Genomic DNA, 22,205 nt, shown 5'->3' with positions numbered 1-22,205 from the left:
CGTGGATGCAATGCTTTACAGGCTCCTAATAAAATAAATACCAATTGCACATTTTTTCACCTGCAAAAAGATGTGCATTTATTTATTTTATTTTTTAAAAGGGTGAACTTGCCCTTTAAAAAGACACAACAGTGGGGGGGTGGGGAGATTTATTAAAACTGTAGTACACAGAATCTGCTGCAGCTTTGCATAGTAAGCTTCTAACTTTAGCTTTGTCAATTAATCTTTGACAATAGAACCTGAAAGCTGATTGGTTAATATGCACAGCTGCACTAGATTGTGTGTACCAGTTTTAGTAAATCCCCCCCTAGTGTGTTTTCAGTAGGTATACATTGTGAGTCTCAGTGGTTCATGGCATCAGGCAGTTTAGATACTGTAAAATCTGTCTTGACTTTAGTTGTCAATGCTAAAATAATCTTATCTGTATAATTATATATATATATATATATATATATATATATATATGTATGTAGTTTTATATATTTTACAATTGTATATATTTGTAGTCAGAGTCTTCAAGTAAGAAAGCGATAACCCTAACAACCTAGGCCTGAGGTGTGTCTTGGCCTAGCTGGACAGTATGCCTGAAAAGAGGACAAAAGACACATGTTTAGGTGAAGAAGGGTAGGTAACCATCCGTCAAGTAGAGTAGCGCACGCCCGGATGGCAACAGTATCTGTATCCGGTAAGTATCCGCTATGACAGGAGAAACCCACCGACTCATGACTTGTGATAGCAGGAACCCCCTATTGAACCTGCGAAGCAGCCCAGAACTTAACTAAACATCCCGTGAAAGATGGATTGAGCCTGATGCCCGAGACAACCCAGACATGAGAATGAACCGCTTGTGATGAGAGGATGCATGAGCGAAATGGAGCAAAGGCTGGTCTGAGGAGCCCCTGCAAAATAATGGCCGAGAAGAACAAAATACCTCAAACGGACACCAGTGAAGTAGCTCTGAGAAAATCCCCCAACCCCTGTCCTACCCGTGCTTGGTATGGGGAAGTGAGTGGGTGAGTTGCAAAAATGGACAACTGGCAGGAGTCTAAAGTGCTGGATACCTGATGTATATGCTGATGGAGTAGGCGGATAGGCCAATGCGCTATGGTACAGAACACTGGTCCCACCTGGACGATAGGATCGTGCTTCTGCCTGTAACCTGACAACCGAGACTGAGTCCTGAATGCACCAATTATCTTACCCGATCAACAGCAGGACTGATGGAAGTGATTGCAAAGATAGTTGAAATTGGTGTGGATGCCAATACAACCCCCCCCCCCCCAACTGTAGCAAGTGCTAAATCGCCAGAGCACGGACGAGTACCTTGATGAAAAAAGTCTTTGCAGGAAAGAGCAGCCAAAAGTAACAAACGATACTGGGACTTGCCACTAGGCACCTTGGAGGCCCAGCCCCCCACCTTCAGAATAAGGGTAAAGAACCAGACCAAGCACCCCTGGAAGTCGCTGCCTCCAGTAACCTGATTGGTAATGAAAGCATGACTGACTGCCGAAGCCAAGATACTTAAACTAAACCTGATGATATAGTGATGAGGCCCACGCACAGGCCTGGAAATACTTCCAGCAGGGCTGTCTGAGGACCAGGGATGGGAGATTCCAACACCACCCCTGACAAGGAACATACTTGGCCAAGACAGAAAGACGGACTAAGGGGATGCTGACCTAGCCTGCAGGAATGGAAGAAGAGCAGGAGCTGGGGGTGCGTAGACACCCTGCCTCTGACTGTGTGAGCTTCAGTCACCTCCATCCTGACTTGCAACTATACCAGGTTGTGGAGAGCATGCTTAGCCCACATGAATCTGCATTCAAGAACAATGCCTAGCACATGTACCCTGCTGGTGGATGAGTGGCTGAGATGAAATTGGAAACAAACCGAAGCGGACCGCTGTCCCCTGTGCCAAAAATCAGCCGAGAGCTGAATTATGGACTGACTCCTTAAGACGGGGTGCTACACTGCTCTAAACCCCCCCATGGTTGAAAGGATGAACGTGAACTAGTCGTTACAGGAACATGCGGCAAGCCCAACCTAAAGAAACACAATAAAGAGAAATGACAAACAAACAGACATGAGAACAACAATGCCCCTCTGGCCTACCTAATATGAGAACCTGAGCAGAAATATCAAGACCACCACGCGTGAATGAACCTGATGCCCCCCCCCCCCCTTCGTGTAAGTGGTAAGTGAGCCTGAGTAACCTGCAGCGAAGAGACAGGTAACTAACTGAACACTCAGGAATGGTGTACCCACAGACCGTGGTGGGTGGTTGTACAGGTGTAATGAATTAACGTGCATCGTATGACGTATGGTATACGGGCGAGAAGATTGTGGCCAACAATCATTTAACAAACTAAACCTCAGCCCGTATGGATCTGTAGACATGACAGATCCCGAGATGTGAGCCCTAGCTAACTAACCCAGGTATAAACATGAACAAAGATACGATGAGACATGACAACCAACGAAAATGAAAACAGCTACTGGAGTATATGCCGTGACTGCGTGGCACTGAAATGCTCTAACAGCCCACGATGACAGAACCCGCCGCTATGACAGAACCCCCTGCTAAAGGCAGAAACGCTGTGACCGAAACGCTGAGGCAGAAACGTAATGACGGAAATCGTGGGGCAGAACGCTATGACAAAAACCCTGAGACTGAAACGCAGAGGCAGAAATGTAATGACAGAATCCTGTGGCAGAAACGCTATGACAGAAATGCAGAGACAAAAATGCTGGGGCAGAACGCTATGACCGAAATGCTGAAGCTGAACGCTGAGGCAGAAACGCACTGACAGAACTCCTGAGGCAGAAACGCAAGGACAGCAACTCTGTGACAGCAAACGTTATGACAGGAATGCTGAGACTGGCCATGAGGAAGAAACGCAATGACAGAATCCTGGGGCAGAACGCTATGACAGACAACGCTGAGACTGCAACGCTGAGGCAGAAATGTAATGCCAGAAATCCTGGGGCAGAACGCTATGACAGAAAACGCTGAGACTGAATCGCTGAGGCAGAACGCTATGACAGAAACGCTGAGACTGAAACGCAGAGGCAGAAATGTAATGACAGAATCCTGGGGCAGAAACGCTATGACAGAAATGCCGAGACAGAAATGCTGGGGCAGAACGCTATGACCGAAATGCAGAAGCTGAACGCTGAGGCAGCAACGTAATGACAGAACTCCTGGGGCAGAAACGCAGGGACAGCAACGCTTCAACAGAAAATGCTATGACAGAAATGCTGAGACTGACCACGAGACAGAAATGCAACAACAGAAATCCTGGGGCAGAACGCTATGACAGAAACGCTGAGACTGAAACGCAGAGGCAGAAATGTAATGACAGAAACCTGGGGCAGAAACATTATGACAGAAGACGCTATGACAGAAATGCTGGGGCAGAACGCTAGGACAGAAGACGCTAGGACAGAAATTCTGGGGCAGAAGACGCTATGACAGAAGACGCTATGACAGCAATCCTGGGGCAGAAAACGCTACGACAGAAATGCCGGGGCAAAATGCTATGACAGAAAAACCGGGGCGGAACGCTATGACAGACATGCTGGGGCAGAACGCTATGACAGAAACACCGGGGCAAAACGCTATGACAGAAATGCGGAGACTGAACACTGAGACAGAAATGCTGAGACTGAACGCTGAGACAGAACCGCTGAGACTAGATGCTGGGGCAGAATGCAATGACAGAAACGCTTATGACTGGAACGCTAAGAAAGAAAGCTGGAGCAGAAACCCTATGACAGAAACGCCATGACAGAAAACCTGGGGCAGAAACGCTATGATAGAACGCTATGACAGAAACGCCTGCACCGCCAAACCCCCCGTGACCTAAGGAAAGCTCAGACCTGGACTGCAAAGACAAAAGTATATCAACTGGAGGAAATTGTGAAGGAGGGTCATGCAATCTATGCCGTGGGAAAAAGAGGTAATAAACGCAGGTGTGCGGCTGGTGACACTTCCAGTGTTCATATTCCTGCTGTGCGGCCACCAGCTAACACCACATGCAGTCAAGCTACCGCGCTGAACCTAGAAAGCCTCTAGTGACATGCATGAAATGACTGGCCTGTGACAAATAAATGCTGTGTGGCAAGGTGGGGACACCTGACAGTGGGGGACAGCTGACTGCTGGGAGTGCCGTGGGGTCCATGGCGTCTGACTAAGCAGCACCTGAGGACTGAAACGCCCCCCGCACGTACCTACCAGAACTAAGCTTACCTAAAGCGGTGAATGCCGGTGAATGCAGGAGTCCCCCCCCATGACGTCCCACGTGAGTACTGGGAGGTGAGCCCCCAAGGAGCCGGCGTGAGAACCGGGAGCCGTGTGGGTGTCCCCTCCAGGGAGGTGAACTGGCGGGTGAGTGGCTTCCCCCACCCCGATTGAGCAGGCATGAGAACTGGGCGGTGAGCGGCTCCCCCCTCCCCCTGATGCTCAGCGTGAGGACCGGGATAAGCGGGCAGGCGGCCTCCTTGATGATGCCCGGCGAGAGCTCCGGGTCAAGTAGGCAGGCAGGCGGGCGCCCCCCCATGATGCCCGGTGTGAGCACCGGGAGGAGGACCGCCACGAGACTCCATCAGCCGACCTGCAATGCAACTCGGAAGTGACGCGGTCCCCCTGCCAACCCGGAAATGACGTCAACCCTGAAAGAAAAACCAGCATTGGACTCGACAGGGGAGGAGGATTAAGTACCCTCAGACTCCTCCCACAAATACAGACTGGCCTCCGGCCAGCCTTACACATATATACATGTTAGAGACCTTGCGCTCCTCCACCTTCTGCTTGAGGATGCCCCACAGATGCTCAATAGGATTTAGGTCTGGAGACATGCTTGGCCAGTCCATCACCTTTACCCTCAGCTTCTTTAGAATGGCAGTGGTCGTCTTGGAGGTGTGATTGGGGTCGTCATCATGTTGGAATACTGTCCTGCCGCCCAGTCTCTGAAGAGAGGGGATCATGCTCTGCCTCAGTATGTCACAGTATATGTTGGCATTCATGGTTCCCTCAATGAACTGTAGCTCCCTTTTGTTGCCAGTGGTTTAGACATTAATGGCTGTGTGTTGAGTTATTTTGAGGGGACAGCAAATTTACACTGTTATACAAGCTGTACACTCAGTACTTTACATTGTAGCAAAGTGTCATTTCTTCAATGTTGTCAGATGCAGGGGCGTAACTACCACCATAGCGACTCATGCGGGCGCTATGGGGCCCGCAGCCGAGTGGGGCCCAGTGAGGATAAGAGCACCGCCGGCACAGTCTCCCAGCCAGGGGTAGAGAGAGGAAAGGAAGAGGCGAGCTGTCCGTATCAGCAGAGAGCTGAATTGCCCGATGTAAGAGCTTTCATTAGAACTTCCAGTGTTCCCGGGGCTCACCTCACATAGCTCCACCTTTTGGCCCGGTGCCTTTGATAGACAGAACGCCGATCCAATGCGGGTCATGTGACATCATCAAAGGTGTCGGGCCAAGAGGTTGGGCTATGTGACGATGAGCCCCGGGAAGACAGGAAATTCAAATGAAAGCTATTACAGCGGGCAATCCCGCTCTCTGCTGATCCGGGTGGCTTGCCTCTTCCTCTGCATAGGTGGGGCTGTATGGGGCACAGGCAGACCAGGCTGTATTGGGCACAGGTCACACTGTATTTGGTACAGGTCACACTGCATTGGGCACAGGTCACACTGTATGTGGCACAGGTCACGCTGCATTGACACTAGGGCAGCTGTGGGGGGGGGGGGGGCTGTTTGCAGGGGGGGCCCCATACAACATTTTGCTATGGGGCCCTGCTATTTCTAGTTACGCCCCTGGTCACATGAAAAGATATAATAAAATATTTACAAAAATGTGAGGGGTGTATTCACTTTTGTGAGATACTGTGTGTGTGTGTGTGTGTGTGTGTGTGTGTGTATATATATATATATATATATATATATATATATATATATATATATATATATATATATATATATATATATATATATATGTATATACACAGTATCTTATGCTGTCAGAAGTGACCCTGTGGCCAGACTATGGACAAATATTTTCATATTTTAAGCTGTAAATGAGCTGTAAAACCATCCCTCATTTCATTGACCTCTGTAGTTGCAGGTGCTGTGAAGCGATTCATCCTTAGGCCCCTTTCACACGGGACGGATCCATGTTGATCTGACCAGTGAACATCCGCTGCTCAGCGGGGATCGCTCCGTTTTTCCCAGCTGATCCGGCGGATGACAGGGCGGGACCCGCATACTGTGCAGGGACCGCCCTGTCAGATCTCCGCTCTCCCCTATGGGGGATCGGATGAGCACGGACCGTCTGTCCGTGTTCATCCGATCCGCTCTGCAGACGGATAGAAAAATAGGATTTTCCTCCGTCTGCAGAATCGGACGAGAGCGGGGACGGATGATATCGTGTGTCAGCGGATGTTCATCTGCTGACACCCGCTATTCCATAGGGATGCATGTACGTACGTATTTCATCTGAAAACGGATGGATGAAATACGGACATACGGTCCGCACGTGTGAAAGGGGCCTTAAAGTTCACAACAGAAGTATTGAAGCTGTTCAAGCCATTCTCTTAGCAAATTGAGGAGGGAATTGTATAATAGGGACTTTGAGGAATCCACTATCTGGTAAGACTGTGTATTTCCATCCCTCTGGACTTTAATTGAAACTATGGCCTGGTAAGTTCATATATTTCCATCCCATATCTAAACAGAGAACCAGAACAAGGGAGGGGAAATGGGACTTTAAATGAACCATATGGCAGCAAAAAGGTATTCGGTGGACAACAGAACTTTATTAGTATAGTGAAACATCACAGATAATAAGATAATTGGTAAAACGATAATGACAATAGAGATAATACTGGTAGAATGTCTCATAATGAAACCACTAATGGCAGTAGTAAAATTGATAAGCAGTATACCAAACATAATATCATTTTTATAATGTTGATGTAGAATTCAAAGTACTGCCTGCAGGACCTGTGGCTTCACTGAACTTGAACAGATGCTGATAAAAGAATAACTTGATAATCATATTGTAGCTGGACAAAGACACGGCACCAAGAAGCTCTACGCGTTTCGTGGCACTGCGCCACTCCGTATCCTCCCACCCAGGGCTCGAAGAGGCGGGGGCCGGCAAAGCGCGTCATGGCTTCCGGAAGAGAGACAGAGCCAGAGGACACTGCAACAATTCCAGTCACCTAGGGGTAATTAACAATAGAAATTGGGTCCATAAAGTTGAAAAAGATGTAAAAATTGTAAAAAACAAGTCAACTAGGATAATCATGATAAAAGGTTAAGACCATACAAACAGGGGAAGCTAAACATTAGGTCAAAAATTGCAGGAATTGTAGAAGGAATTTTTCAGATCGAGCAATGCCATATAGTTCCATCCCTGTATCATATTTAATTGAGGAGGGAATTGTATAATAGGGACTTTAAGGAATCCACTGTCTGGTAAGACTGTGTATTTCCATCCCTCGGGACTTTAATTGAAACTATGGCCTGGTAAGGTCATATATTTCCATCCCATATCTAAACAGAGAACCAGAACAAGGGAGGGGAAATGGGACTTTAAATGAACCATATGGCAGCAAAAAGGTATTCGGTGGACAACAGAACTTTATTAGTATAGTGAAACATCACAGATAATAAGATAATTGGTAAAACGATAATGACAACAGAGATAATACTGGCAGAATGTCTCATAATGAAACCACTAATGGCAGTAGTAAAATTGATAAGCAGTATACCAAACATTATATCATTTTTATAAAGTTCCACGGTTCACCATAAACAATTGGATAATAATGTTGATGTAGAATTCAAAGTACTGCTTGCAGGACCTGTGGCTTCACTGAACTTGAACAGATGCGGATAAAAGAATAACTTCATAATCATATTGTAGCTGGACAAAGACACGGCACCAAGAAGCTCTACGCGTTTCGTGGCACTGCTCCACTCGTCAGGAGCATGCACGTGGTATTTCTACAATGAAAGTATAAAGGAGCAATGAGTATCTACAGGTAACCTGACACACCACCTCTCTCTTTCTCCCCTCCGTTCTGCTGGTGCACCCACCCCTATTCCCACCCTGGGTCGCACTTCTTCTTCCCCAGCTTTTGGTCATCACCTTCCAATGGCAACGTTTGTTTGCCAGTTTTCTTCTCAGCACTCCCCCCATTCATCACCAATGGTCACCTACCCTCACCCAAACCCTTCCTTTGTTGCCAGTCGTTCCACTCTCTTTTTTTCACCCTAGAGACGCCTCGTGGTTCAATGCCCACCCTGATGGGTTGCCTGTGTGTTTTGCCCCCGCTAAGATGCCCACCTCGGCCCCCGTTGAGAGGTTGTCCCCGGAGGCCTGTGACACCCTATCACCATAGTATACACCAATTCCAGCCCCAACCAGTGAGTACACCCTGAGTTTGGGGTTGTTTATCTGATTGTGTCCATACATTTGTAGATACTCATTGCTCCTTTATACTTTCATTGTACAAATACCACGTGTATGCTCCTGACGAGTGGCGCAGTGCCACGAAATGCGTAGAGATTCTTGGTGCCGTGTCTTTGTCCAGCTACAATATGATTATCAAGTTATTCTTTTATCCGCATCTGTTCAGGTTCAGTGAAGCCACAGGTCCTGCAGGCAGTACTTTGAATTCTACATCAACATTATTATCCAATTGTTTATGGTGAACCATGGAAAATGATATTATGTTCGGTATACTGCTTATCAATTTTACTACTGCACTTAGTGGTTTCATTATGAGACATCCTGCCAGTATTATCTCTATTGTCATTATCATTTTACCAATTATCTTATTATCTGTGATGCTTCACTATACTAATAAAGTTCTGTTGTCCACCGAATACCTTTTTGCTGCCATATGGTTCATTTAAAGTCCCATTTCCCCTCCCTTGTTCTGGTTCTCCATTGTCTTAGCAGTTGCCCCCCCCCCCCCCCACCACCACCATAACCACCACCACTTCTAAAGCCCCTCCTCTGTATGTACATCTAAGACTGGAAAGCTGCCAAGTAACTGATATGAGGGGGAACTGAGCTACCTGAGAGAACAACTGTAATTGTAGCCCCTCCTCTGTATTTAAATCTAAGACTGGAAAGCTGCTGCCAAGTAATGGATATGAGGGGGAACTAAGCTACCTGAGAGAACAACTGTAGTACTTCTGCTGAGAAACTGGAAGTGATATTAAACCCCCAGTTTTTAAGCACTTTTAGCAGCTGGTTAATTCACTTACTAAGTATGCAGCTTTGTTCAACTTTTAATCCTTGCTTATGTTCCAGGTTATGCTGGTGCAATGACCGTTGCCCCAGGTTTACTGTTTCAGGGTGGTTCCTTTCTGTTGCAGTGTCCTATGGAGCCACCCTTGCATGCAGGGAATAGAGGCGTGTCTCCCTACACTGTGTGCATCAATAGAAACAAACAGCCCTATAGCCTGTGATAGCAAGGCACTCTCCTGCTCTTCCCTCCCCCTTTCTTTCCTACTAACAGACTGGCTCAAGTCTTTACTGTCCACTGTTAACTCTTTCCTGTAAATAACAGAAGTTCAGGGAAGCACTAATAAGAGAGCAGGAGCCAGTAGCACTGCGAATTGTAAACTACACATGCTTGGGTAAGAATTTTAACAAAAAGTTCTTAAATGTGCTTAATCTATTAAGCTAAAAAACAGTGAGGGTTTATTACTCCTTCAAGGATGAATTACTCCACAGTGTCTGCAGCCACAGTTGTTGGTAGAGGGCTTGTTTCAAAGCTTGTTTACTGCTTATTAAGAATCTGTACAGTAAATACTGGAATATAGTTTGCATGACTAAAAGTTCACTTTAAGGTTTTCAAATTGTAGCAAAAAATTGTCATATACTAATGTTTCCCCTTTAAAAAGGCTGCGTCACCAAGAATGAGTGTTTTCATATGTAGCAGTTAACAAAGTAAAGAAACATGTTTCCACTGAGTCTGTAAATGGCTGATTAACATTACAATGTAATACCAAAATCACTCTGGATAGTTATTTGAATAATTATCTGCATGTTTTCCGATGGGGAGTGTTAAGTGGTTTCTGATTCTATGCAGCTTTCTGCTGAAAGAAAAAAATGGCAAGCAGCTTAAAGAGAACCTGACAGTGTTCCAGAATTACTCATGATTACTAACCAAAGTTAAAGCAACATTTACTTATTGTTGCAATCCCCCCAGATCCCAAAATGAGAGTGCTTCTCTAACTACTGATCAACCCTGCCTTGCCGCAGAGCTGGCACATTTCCTGCTCCAATGATTAGGACACGTGTGTTCACCTGTCAAGCTGTTCAGCTGAGCGGAAGTGACTTCGTTACATTGATGCATCAAAGTGGGTTCTATGTAATAATTTGATGGCAGGCAAAGGGGAGCACTCTGAAAGGTGGAACTTCACTTACCTACTACTGCTGGATCAGAGAATGTGAAAAATAGGTTTTCAACAGTGGTAATCAGTTTATAATTCACAAGAGAGGTGAATGTAGGTTGGGCAGTTCACTACAAAGAGGACCTCATTAAGATCTGTAACAGGTATCTTAGCTATGCACAGCTATCAAGATGTCTCTCTGCAAGTATGGTCCTTATGATCTAACAAAGAAGTGTCCATTGCTTTCTCTAACAAGGAGAATTGTCCAGGTGCAGTCCATATAAAATATGCACAAACATATACCATAAATAGGTACCCTCCAAGAAACATGGCAACAGAGATATTCAAAAGTATAATTTATTCAGGTAGACATATGGGCGAGGAGCTGCACACCTTTCTCAACAATTGGAGTAAATAGCAATAAATACATTGGATTCAATTACTGTGCAAACAGTTTTGGCAGCTGTGAAGAAATGCTGTAATGTAAGAAGCTTTAAAAATAGAGAATTTTAATTGTTTATTTTTATCAATTTACAAAATGCAAAGTGAGCAAACAGAAGAAAAATCTAAATTAAATCAATATTTGGTGTGACTACCCTTTGGCTTCAAACCAGCCTCAAGTATACACACCATCGGACTTTCCGACAACAAAACTGTGGATTTTTGTTCGAAGGGTGTTGGCTCCAACATGTCTTGCATACACACGGTCACACAAATGTTGGCCAACAATTACGAACATAGTGACGTACGAGACGTACGTGATATCTCCATTACGAACGCTAGTTTTACAAGACCGATCGCTTCAGGCTCGTCCTTGATTCCGAGCATGCGTGTTTGTACTTTGGACTTTTGTTCGACAAACTTGTGTACACACGATCGGAAAGTCCAACAACACACATTTGTTGGCGCAAAATTTGAGAGCATGCTAGCCAATATTTGTTGGCAGTCCGACAACAAATGTCCGATGGAGCATACACACGGTCGGACTTACCGCCAACAAGCTCACATCCAACATTTCCCGTCGGAAAATCTGATCGTGTGTACACGGCATTACACTTGCACACTAAGTACACTTGCTCAAAGTCAGGTATTTTGTAGAATTAGAGTCAGGCGTATAAATAAACGATTGTATCAAGAAGGTACTAATGATCATCTATTTCATATGTAGGTTAAACACAGTCATTAACTAAAACAGAAAAATACTGTTTAGGAGGCTTACAATTGGTTGAGGAACAGCCAAACTCTGCTACTAAGGTGAGGTTGTGGAAGACAGTTTAATGTCACAGGCCATACACCATGGCAAGTCTGAGCACAGCAACAAGACACAAGAAAGTTATACTGCATCAGCAGGGTCTCTCCCAGGCAAAGATTTTGAAGCAGACTGGGGTTTCAAGATGTGCTGTTTAAGCGCTTTTGAAGAAGAAAATATAATTAAGCTACATTAAGGACCATAGATGCAGTGGTTGGCCAAAGAAACATAATGTAGCAGATGAAAGACACATCATGCTTAGTTCCCTTCAACATCAGAAGATGTCCAGCAGTGCCATCAGTACAGAACTGGAGAAAATCAGTGGGATCCAGGTACACCCATCTACTGTCTACGTCTGGAGAAGTCTGACCAGAAGTGGTCTTCATGGAAGATTTGCAGTCAAAAAGCCATACCTCCTTTGTGGAAACAAGGCTAAGCAATTCAATTATGCATGAAAACGTAGGAACTGAGGTGCAGAAAAATGGTTCTATGTGAATATTAAAGTGACAGTGTGGCACTAATAATAAGGTGAACACAGAAGGCACAGTGGTGCAGTGGGTAGCACTTTCACCTAGCAGTAAGAAGGGTCGCTGGTTCGAATCCCAACCATGACACTACCTGCTTGGAGTTTGCATGTTCTCCCTGTGCCTGCGTGGGTTTCCTCCGGGTACTCCGGTTTCCTCCCACACTCCAAAGACATGCTGGTAGGTTAATTGGATCCTGTCTAAATTGTAACTAGTATGTATGAATGTGAGTTAGGGACCTTAGATTGTAAGCTCCTTGAGGGTAGGGACTGATGTGAATGTACAATGTATATGTAAAGCGCTGCGTAAATTGACGGCGCTATATAAGTACCTGAAATAAATAAATAATAAATAAATAAGGAAAGGTACCTGCTCGTGACAGAGGACTGTTAATTGGGAAACTGTTGGATCATCTTCCAATTAGGATCATCTTCCCATGAAGAAGCACTTTGGGAGACCATCGTTTAGTTCGCAGAGTACCGGTGCGATCCACAAACCAAGAGTTGGGGAAACCACATCGGACCCGTCTGACCTCCCAGCGTTCAGTACCTGATCCATACCATATAGGATCTCGAGCCTGTAAGACCCATTTGTCGTATGACACGCTGGGTCCACCACAGTTGGTAAGAGTATTTATTTACCTTCAAAGTGTTATTGAAAATGACTACAGACAAGCAGCTCACTATTCCCATGTCACTTTTTTGGACTATTGCTTTATGTTTCATACACTCACTGTGTTGAGCACAGCGTATTTTCGTTTTTGTTTTGCTATAGTATATTTGCACATTATATTTTGTTTTAGCTGTACCACATCCAGGGTACACAAAAATATTATTAGCGCCACACTGTCACTTTAATATTCACATAGAACCTTGTATGTTTGAGTGTTGGGAGCTTCATTTTTCTTTTTTTCTTTTTTCACTTTGTCATTTTTTGTAGCGCAGTCTTTCCCCACCATTCCTGCAGAAAAATGGTGACAGGAGCTCTGGAGTGATGAGTCAAAATTAGAAATATTTGGCAGTAGCAGGAGACAGTTTGAAGGGCTGGAGAGCGGTACAATAATGAGCATCTGCAGGCAACAGTGAAGCATAGTGGAGCAGGCAACAGTGAAGAATGGTGGTGGTTCCTTGCAAGTTTGGGGCTGCATTTCTGCAAATGGAGATTGGAGATTTAGTCAGGAGGATCAATGGTGTCCTCCATGCTGAGAAATACAGGCAGATTCTTATCCATCATGCCGTATAATCAGGGAGACATGTGATTGGCCCCAAGTTTATTGTGCAGCAGAACAACAACTGCAAACATACAGCCAATGTCATTAAGAACTATCTTCACAGTAAAAAACTACAAGGAGTCCTGAAAATTATAGTTTGGTCCCCACAGAGCCCTAATCTCATCATTTTCGACTTTGCCTGGGATTACATGAAGAGACAGAAGGATTTGAGGCAGCCTACATCCACAGAAGATCTATGGTTTGTTCTCCACAAATATCCACAAATAGAATATCTATGGTCTGTTCCAAACATCTCAAGATGTTTGGAACAACCTACCTGCCGGATTCCTTCAAAAAGTGTGTGCAAGTGTACCTAGAAGAATTTATGCTGTTTGGAAGGCAAAGGGTAGTTACACCAAATATTGGTTTGATTTGGATTTCTCTTCTGTACTTTCAGTTTTGTTAAGAAAAAATAAACTATTAACACTTCTGTTTCTGAAAACATTTCAAATCTACACACCTGCCTAAGACTTTAGTATAATATATATATATATATATATATATATATATATATATATATATATATATATATATATATATATCTCAAAACACTAGTCCAGTCTTTTAGCATAATTAGGTTGTATTCACCTTGTATTCACCCTCTGCAGAGCACACATACAGCCTGAATGCATACATATATACATACCAACTACATTCAGATTAATCCCAAGACACTTTTCTAATGCCCATGTCTCGTTGATATTAATTGAAAAAGTTTTGTATAAATACACTCTGTAAATGTGTTTAATAAGAAACAATAATGCAGTGTTTTGGCAAACGTGGCCTAATTTTATATATTAATAGCGTTAATGAAACCAGTGAGGGTTTTTTTTTTCGATCCTTGCTACAGGTAATTCTTCATAAATTTAACATTGCATAATTTAGCATTATTTAGCTTCAAAATGTTGCCGTCTAGTTGCTGTATTTACTCATTAGGATTCCCAGTCTAAAACTAAAATGTTTTGCTACTGGAGTTTTCTATTACAGGCATCAAATAGGTAATAGAGCTGCAAGATGTCTATGCATAACTAATGCATTCTCTGCTATATTTTACATTATCAAAGCAGTCAGACTTCATTCTTAGTAATCAGTTACTTTCAGATTGCATTAACTGGTTTATTTTTTAACATAAATTTAGATATGAGTGACTGAGCCCTAGTACAAGGACCTATTCTAAAATGAAACAGATTAGATTTGAATGGAAAACCAGACTAAATACTTTAATTATGAAACCAGCAGTATAAAAGTATAGATGGCATATGAACTTTTTTTGAAGTGCAAACTGCCTATGCTACAGGTTACATGTAAGCTCCCCAAATTTTTTTTTTTTTAATGATAACGATAAAGTATAAAAGAAAATAGTTTAATAAAATAGCTAAAAAGAAAAACACATTTTTAAAAAATGTGCCCCCCCCCCCCCCCCCCGCCGTGCACGTACACATACATATGTGCTCTTTGCGTTCATGGGTAAAAAAATACACATAATAAAGTGTCACTAAACCCAAAACAGTAAAATTAGTGTGTATAAAGCATGCTTGTTATACTCACTGTGGAACATAAGGGGTTAATCCGCGACATTGTGTATAAAGGCTGTGTGATCCTATCTTCTTTGATCCTCCTCTTCTTTAACTGACTCCAACCCATTTCCTGAGGCTGGATTCACACTAGTGCGAATTGGATGAGGGTTCTCCGCATCCATTTCGCAATAGCAGGAGATTTTGACTGGCTCTCTATGGAGCCTGGTTCACATATCTCCGCTGCGGCTCCAGTACAAATTTGCACCGGAGCCCTGTGTGTCTTTTGGTCCATTTCAGGGCTGAATTCAGCCAAAAATTCAGGCTGAAATCGGACCTGAAACGGTAAACGGGGACGCACTGGACCCCTGCTGTGAGCCGCATGTGGCGATAGAGTGAACCCAGCCTAATAGAACAGAGCATTAGGAGTCAGGCAGCATATGCTCAATTTGATGTGTATTGCTAGAGAGTTTTTCTTTTTTCTTGAGAGATTGCATGTGATCAGAACAGGGCCAATCAGGACTGTCCAGACAGAGGGTCAGGGGAGAGTGAAAACTCCTCCTACAAGATTTGGTAAACAGTAGCGCAAGTACTGTGTGACATATGGAATTGCAACTGACACCATTGTATTCTACATGGTCTCTGCTTTCAGAAAATATAGAATGGTTTGGGGGTTTTAAATTATCTTCAGGCCTAAAATGTACTTACTTTATTGTTTCTTACACCCGTTACATGTTATTTATGGCCTTGACAAATCCTTATGTACATTTGACTGGTAATTCCCACCTTCTATTCTTGTTGTTTACAAAAACCAGCAGACATTAGATATCTCTGTCTTTTGTGTATGCTTGTTACTGGACCATACTTCGCTGTAATGGGACCATTCGGTCCATATGTTTGTATAGGTTGTTTGTAAGAAACAAACAAAAAAAATGTGAAAAACGCAATAAAAATATAGTTGATTTAAAAAAAGTGCATTTAATTTAATTTAAAAAAAAAGAAAAAAAAAAAAGACTCCAGTGTTGCTAGTGCAGAAATGTCCAGATGATCAGATTTGAATGAGGGATGTCTGTCCTTGCATAACATTTGACTTGAAACTGGGCACTGGGATATTCTGTATATAATACTAGGTGCGATTATAAGAAATGCATGAAAGAAGAAAATTTTGAATGAGTCCTGGTATAAGCAATACGCTCATTCTTTTAGTCCCACATAAGAAGTATGAGTCATTGCTTGCCAAGACCTGTCTATAAACTTCTATTCAATAAATAACTGTGCCTTCCAGAATCCCAAGTATCTTGACATGTATTGTGAGAAAGATTAATTTGTGGCTATCTGTGTAATACCAATTTGTCATTAGCATCGGGGTTTTGTCTGTTTATTGTTTCAGTCTGAGCTGTGTAATTAGGTTTGTAATGTTGTGGTTTGTTTTGTCATTACAGACAATTAGCTGTAAAGGATCCTGCAAGCTCACTGCCTGGACAAGACGTTCTTGAACCACACCTACAAAGTCAAAGTAGTGCTCTGAGTAGATGAAGACGTGTGCGCTGCACCATCCAACTCCAATACATAAAGTAGCACAGCCAGCTAGTTCACCCACTGCAGCTCTAAGCAAACAGAGTATGTTTTAAAACTGAAGGATGGCTACAATTTCTTTTATGTTTGCACAGAAAAAAACAGGTTACCTCCAATAAAGTGTCCTCATCTCTGGCTGCTGCTGTGTTTATTAAAGATGAATTCCAGGTATGGCCATTTGTACTGTACGTAATTACATTGGAATTATGCAGTTTGCAGAATTGTGCGGTTGGAATCAATGTAAGTATGTACGTGCCTTACCAGTTGGAATTCCATGGACTCTGGAAATCACTGTAGTAGGCACAGCAACTATAGTAATCTTCACCAGGTTCTTGGTCCCACGCAGTGTGGCTGCCCTACTGTATTGTGAACACATGAGGTTTCTCACTTTGCATAGGCACCATTCAGGGAGCACTTTGCATTTTCCCCATGAATGCAAAGTGTCCTCCAATTGGATGAGGTGGGGCGGTGATGTCACAATCTCCAACTTGTCCAATGAGAGAACACTTTGTATTCAATGAAAAAATGGAAAGTGTCCTCTGAATGGTACCCATGCCAAGCAGGCAACCTCCTGCGTTCAGTAAGCAGCAGTGCAGCCAGTCAACATGGGACTTGGTAGCCAGTGGCAATCACTGTAGTAGTGGTGTCTACTATAGTGAGTTCCAGCTTCCTCGGAAATCCCACAAGTATGACACATACATATTTACATTAGTCCACGGTGGACCAATGTACCTATCTAAAAATTGCCATACCTGGAATTCAGGAGAATTCAGCTTTAAAATGTTTTTATATTGATCCTCAGTTTCCTGTTAGCATGGAATGTCTGGTACTGAGCAGTGATGGCTTTTTTTTGGGGGGGGGGGCACTCCCCCCCCGCCCGCTCGCTGGCTGTCTGCCGGTCGATCCAGCACTTACCCCATTTAGCAGTGGCGGGTGATGGGCGGCTCCTGTGTCCTCTCCTCCTTCACGGCAGCTTCCAGTGCGCGTCTCCTTTCTCCTCCTAGGCGCTTGGCCCCCAATAGGATCGCCTGTCCTTTCAGCCAATCGGATGACGGGTCTCACTACTTGCTTCCTGATTGGCTGGGAGGAGGATTAGTGTGACAATAGCTCATGTTCATTCGTATTGTCATACAACTGGCTGGCGCCCCGAGCCCATCCTTTTTATTAATCAATTAGAGCCTCAAAAAGTAACACCCCCTCCTCCATTGGTATCCATGGTCCGTCGCCCTGTATGTAGATTAGGGGGCCGGACTTATGGATTGTGGGGGCCGCGCCTGTGTGCCCCCTATGGATGGACCGCCACTGGTGCTGAGACTTGTTGTTCAAGCTGTAGTACAGAGATCACAGGAGGTCGCTTGCTCAGAACCTACTCCATTCAGTGCACCTTGCTCTTAGTGAAAATAAGGCAAGGCTTTTTCTGAATGGAGGAGATAATGAGCAAGCAACCTCCTGTAATATTTGTTCTGCAACCAAAACTACAAGTCTTTATACTGATAGGAGACTGCAGCCTGAATAAAAATAACAGTTCTAACAAATGCTGGAGCAGCTAGAGATGGGGCACACTTCACTGGAGGTAATTTTAATTTTATTGTGAAAGTTTACATTGTATTTTTTTTGGACATGCCCGCATGCATTTAAATAACACAAAATAAACACATAGTGAGAAGAATATATAGGATGCCTTAGCTGACCTCTTCATTTAAAAATATTGGTTGCCTGATTGTTATGCTGAACCACTGGCTTCAACTTTGAGCACCTGCATGATCAAGATGCACATCAAAATGTCTTACTTTAAAGGAAAAGTATGACCAAAAGCTCATTTGCCTATACTGTGGATCTCAAGAGTGCACTTAGTTCTGTGACCCAGATTCAGTTGACAGTGGGCTCTGTAGGGGCAGAGTACAGAATGACAGTCAATACTCTCTGCTCAGAGCAGACCTGAGAACTGAGTGATGAGCGGTCTTTTTTTTTTTTTTAACAAGAAAAAGTGATCAGCGGTCTTAGATCACTCAGTTCTTGGTGTAGAGCCGGCAGGGGACAGCTGCAGCATCGGATCGATGCTGGAGCAAGCCATGTGTTTGTTTTTTGTTTTTTTTTATGTGCTTGTTTTTTTCTCTCCCACACTTCTTTTTTAATGGAAATTTTTAAAAAATAAAATGTTTTTTAACCAGACAATATAAAATCACACCTTTAATCAATCATATTATAAAATAAGTTCTTCTACTTAAAGCTGAACTCCAGGCAAACAATTAGGTACACAGATGAAACGCATATATGGGAGTTGGTTTGCCCACCAAAGAATTTATATTTATGTCCATACAACTGTCAGATTTACACAGATCTGCAACACAGCATAGCCTAACAGGACAAGTGGCCTGATTTTTTTTTTCCATGTAGAGATCTCCATCACACTGCTAGCCTGCAAATGAACAGTAAAAGTAGAAGCCTATGGAGATGATCTCTCTGTCACTCTGCTTGCTACTCCTATCTGCATACTGCTTGCACTACAACACAGCTGATTGTCTCTTTGTGTTGCTTCTCACTCCCCCATTCTGAGCTTCGCTTTACAATAGATTTCAAGAGGCTGGTTAAATTCAGGTACATACACTCCTTGGATTAAAAAAAAAATGGGGAGGGGGGGAATTAATGAACTGAGCTGCATTATTTGTGTCTGTTTCTGACTTGAAATTGTAATTTACAGTGCCACCAGTAGAAGAAATTTTGCATCTCCATACATTTACTTACTACATACATAATACACGGGGCCAGGAGTCAAGAGAATGTGAAAAGCTTTTTTTTTTTGTAAATAATAGAGTTTAAATAAAAGGAAAAAGAAATACTTTTCTTAGCATTAGTACTTTGTAACATGTTTATTTTGCTTTCAGGATTTTCATGTTAAGTTACATTCTTAAATACTTCTGTTTGCTGGATAAAAGTGTGCAGAGCATTGCACAGCAAAATAAATATTGTATTTATTAAATACTTTACGTTAAAATGATCTGCTGTCACTTTTCTTAATTATTATAACAGTGTTAACTAATATTTTTATGGGGTCGTTCTTATTCACTCACTTATTCACACTGGCGAAAGAAAAAAAAATAGCAACCAACTTTGTAGAACGCTTCCCAGGTCCATGCTACTGTCCTAGGTAGATGGACGTCTTTTCTATACTGATTAAAGTTTAACCATTTTTACTAGTCATTTTTTCTTTTTTCCAAGACTAATTGTTCTTCAACCAAGTCTTCTCCACATGCTGCGTGAACTGGTCTCTTTCTGCAGCTTTTTGGAGGCCCTACCTAAACCCTGCTGGACTGGACAATTGAGTGACCTGCTTGGACTGTGACCTTCAGGCTTTGGGCTCCACATTGTGGTACTTTTCCAGACCTTTGTGTACTGTGTTAGTTAGCCATGGACTGCTTTCCAGGTCTAGAACTGTGGCACAGCCTCTGGTGTGATCTCTTCTCTAAAGACTCACTTTGTGAGCACCGTAGCTACTTACATATTGTCAAAAGTATTGGGGCGCCTGCCTTTACACGCACATTTGGCACCTTTCGGCAAGGGAGGGGGGGAGCGGGTACCTGTTTTTGACAGGTACCAGCCCCAACTTCCTAGAGATCTCTGACTCCCCTTCTCCTTCACCAGCCACCGAGCCATTCAGAAGGCGCAGTGTGCTTCGCGCATGCACAGTAGGGAACCGGCTGTGAAACCGAAAGGCTTCTCTGCCGGTTTCCCTTACCAGGAATGGTGGCGGCACACCCGAGAGCCAATGGAAACATCGGCTGTGGTGGCGACATCTCTGGATTTCAGGTCAGGTAAGTGTCCTAATATTAAAAGTCAGCAGCTACAGTATGTGTAGCTGCTGACTTTTATTTTTTTGCTGGGGGGGGGGGGGACTCCACTTTAAATCTACCCCAGTATGTCTTATCTGCTATAAAAAAAAACCTTTCCTTCTTGCAATTTTTTTTGCTAATATTCTGATTTAATTCACTAAGTTGTTTGTCTCCTGTTATTTGCTTGTTACTGTGTAAGGCTGAATACACAATGTTGCATAACATGCTTTTTTATCCTGCTCTCTAGGTAGTGTTTTACCATTACTTTTGCTATCACAACCTTCTTGTTGGTATTGTAGCAGCTGTTTTGATAAAATCAATGTAAATGTCAATTCACAAAGATTACCATGCAGGTTATCACTTATTACAATAACACGGGCTTGTGATAACTGTGAGCTTCTACAGGTGTCTGTTGAGGAAGCAGAAAAAGGTTTAGTGTGAGGTAATGATTGCTGTGATAAATCTGTGGAATCTGTAACCACATGAGAATAGTGCCATACATGTGCAGATGTGCATACATTTATTGCCAGTGGATTTTTTTGTGCCAATTGAAGGATAGCTAAACCCAAGAACAAAAATTGTATATATTTGTAGCTTACCAGCCCTCAGATATGGTAACTACAGTAGTTTTCTTTTTTAATGCTAAGAACATTTTTGGAAAGTACGGAAAATACCCTTGCTAGAAATGCAGTGTCCTTGTCACTTCTTGTTAGAGGAGCCCATCTAAGGACTTGTAAACTGCAGTATATTACTTTATTTAGATATTATTTAAATAAATGTGTGGGTGGAGTCTAAGGCTCAATTCACATCTATGCATGTTGCTTTTGAGCATTTCTGCAGTGCTTTTTGCGGTGCTTGCTGCGGTTTTGGACACGCGCTTTTGCCGCAGTTTCGTAGCATTTTGCAATTTTTTTACACTGTATATAGCTGGTTGCTAAGGAGGGGGTCAGGATCCCGGCCGCCAGGTCCTTAACAGCCGATGAGTCATCAGCTGTCAGCGGGCTTCCCCGCTGAATTTTTAAAAAAAGAATTGCTGGCTTAAAAGAACAACGTGGGGTCCCAACCCCCCGGTCCATACCAGGCCCTTGGGTCTAGTATGGATTCAGAGGGGACCCCCTACACCAACATTTTAAAAAAAGGGCTTGGGGTCCCCCCAAAATCCATACCAGACCCTTATCCAAGCATGCAGCCCGGCAGTTCAGGAAAGGGAAGGGACGAGCGAGCGCCCCCCCTCCTGAACCATACCAGGCCGCATACCCTCAACATGGGGGGTGGGTGCTTTGAGGCAGGGGGGCTCTGTGCCCCCACCCCAAAGCACCTTGCCCCATGTTGAGGGGGACAAGGGCCTCTTCCCGAAAACCCTTGCCCGGTGGTTGTCGGGGTCTGCAGGTGGGGGGCTTATTGGAATCTGGAAACCCCCTTTAACAAGGGGGCCCCCAGATCCCGCCCCCCCATGTGAATGAGTATGGGGTACATTGTACCCCTACCCATTCAGATCTGTCCACGCTGATGTCAAGCATGTCTTAGATAACGATGGGGCCGTGGCCATCAGATGACGTCATCTGGAGACCCAGCCCCCTTGTGACGTCACCACCCGAGGCATGATGGGTCTGTGATGTCACAAGGGGTGGGCCTCCTGATGACATCATATGATGGCCACACCCCCATCGTTAGCTAAGACATGCTTTACATCGGTGCAGACAGATCAGCGGGACGCAGCATCGGAGGAGGGTCGGCAGGGGGACTCGGCATCGGAGGAGGGTTCGACGGCGGCAGAGGAAAGAGAACACCGGACAAAGAAGAAAGAAGAGCAGAAGA

The 22,205-nt window shown here is 43.8% G+C and overlaps 1 protein-coding gene across 1 annotated transcript in view; it reads left to right on the top strand.

The window, feature by feature from the left end:
- Positions 1-16,898, top strand: part of PPP1R42 (protein phosphatase 1 regulatory subunit 42) — a 75,766-nt gene extending 58,868 nt beyond the window's left edge. The window contains exon 9 of the mRNA XM_073632809.1: positions 16,425-16,898. Within this exon, the coding sequence (XP_073488910.1) occupies positions 16,425-16,518 (94 nt within the window). The 3' untranslated portion in view covers positions 16,519-16,898. The remainder of the gene's footprint in view (positions 1-16,424) is intronic.
- Positions 16,899-22,205: the final 5,307 nt, after the last annotated feature.

This window comes from Aquarana catesbeiana, linkage group LG05, assembly GCF_042186555.1.
Source record: "Aquarana catesbeiana isolate 2022-GZ linkage group LG05, ASM4218655v1, whole genome shotgun sequence".
Classification (NCBI taxonomy): Eukaryota; Metazoa; Chordata; class Amphibia; order Anura; family Ranidae; genus Aquarana; species Aquarana catesbeiana.
This window is presented reverse-complemented; position numbering and strand designations above follow the sequence as displayed.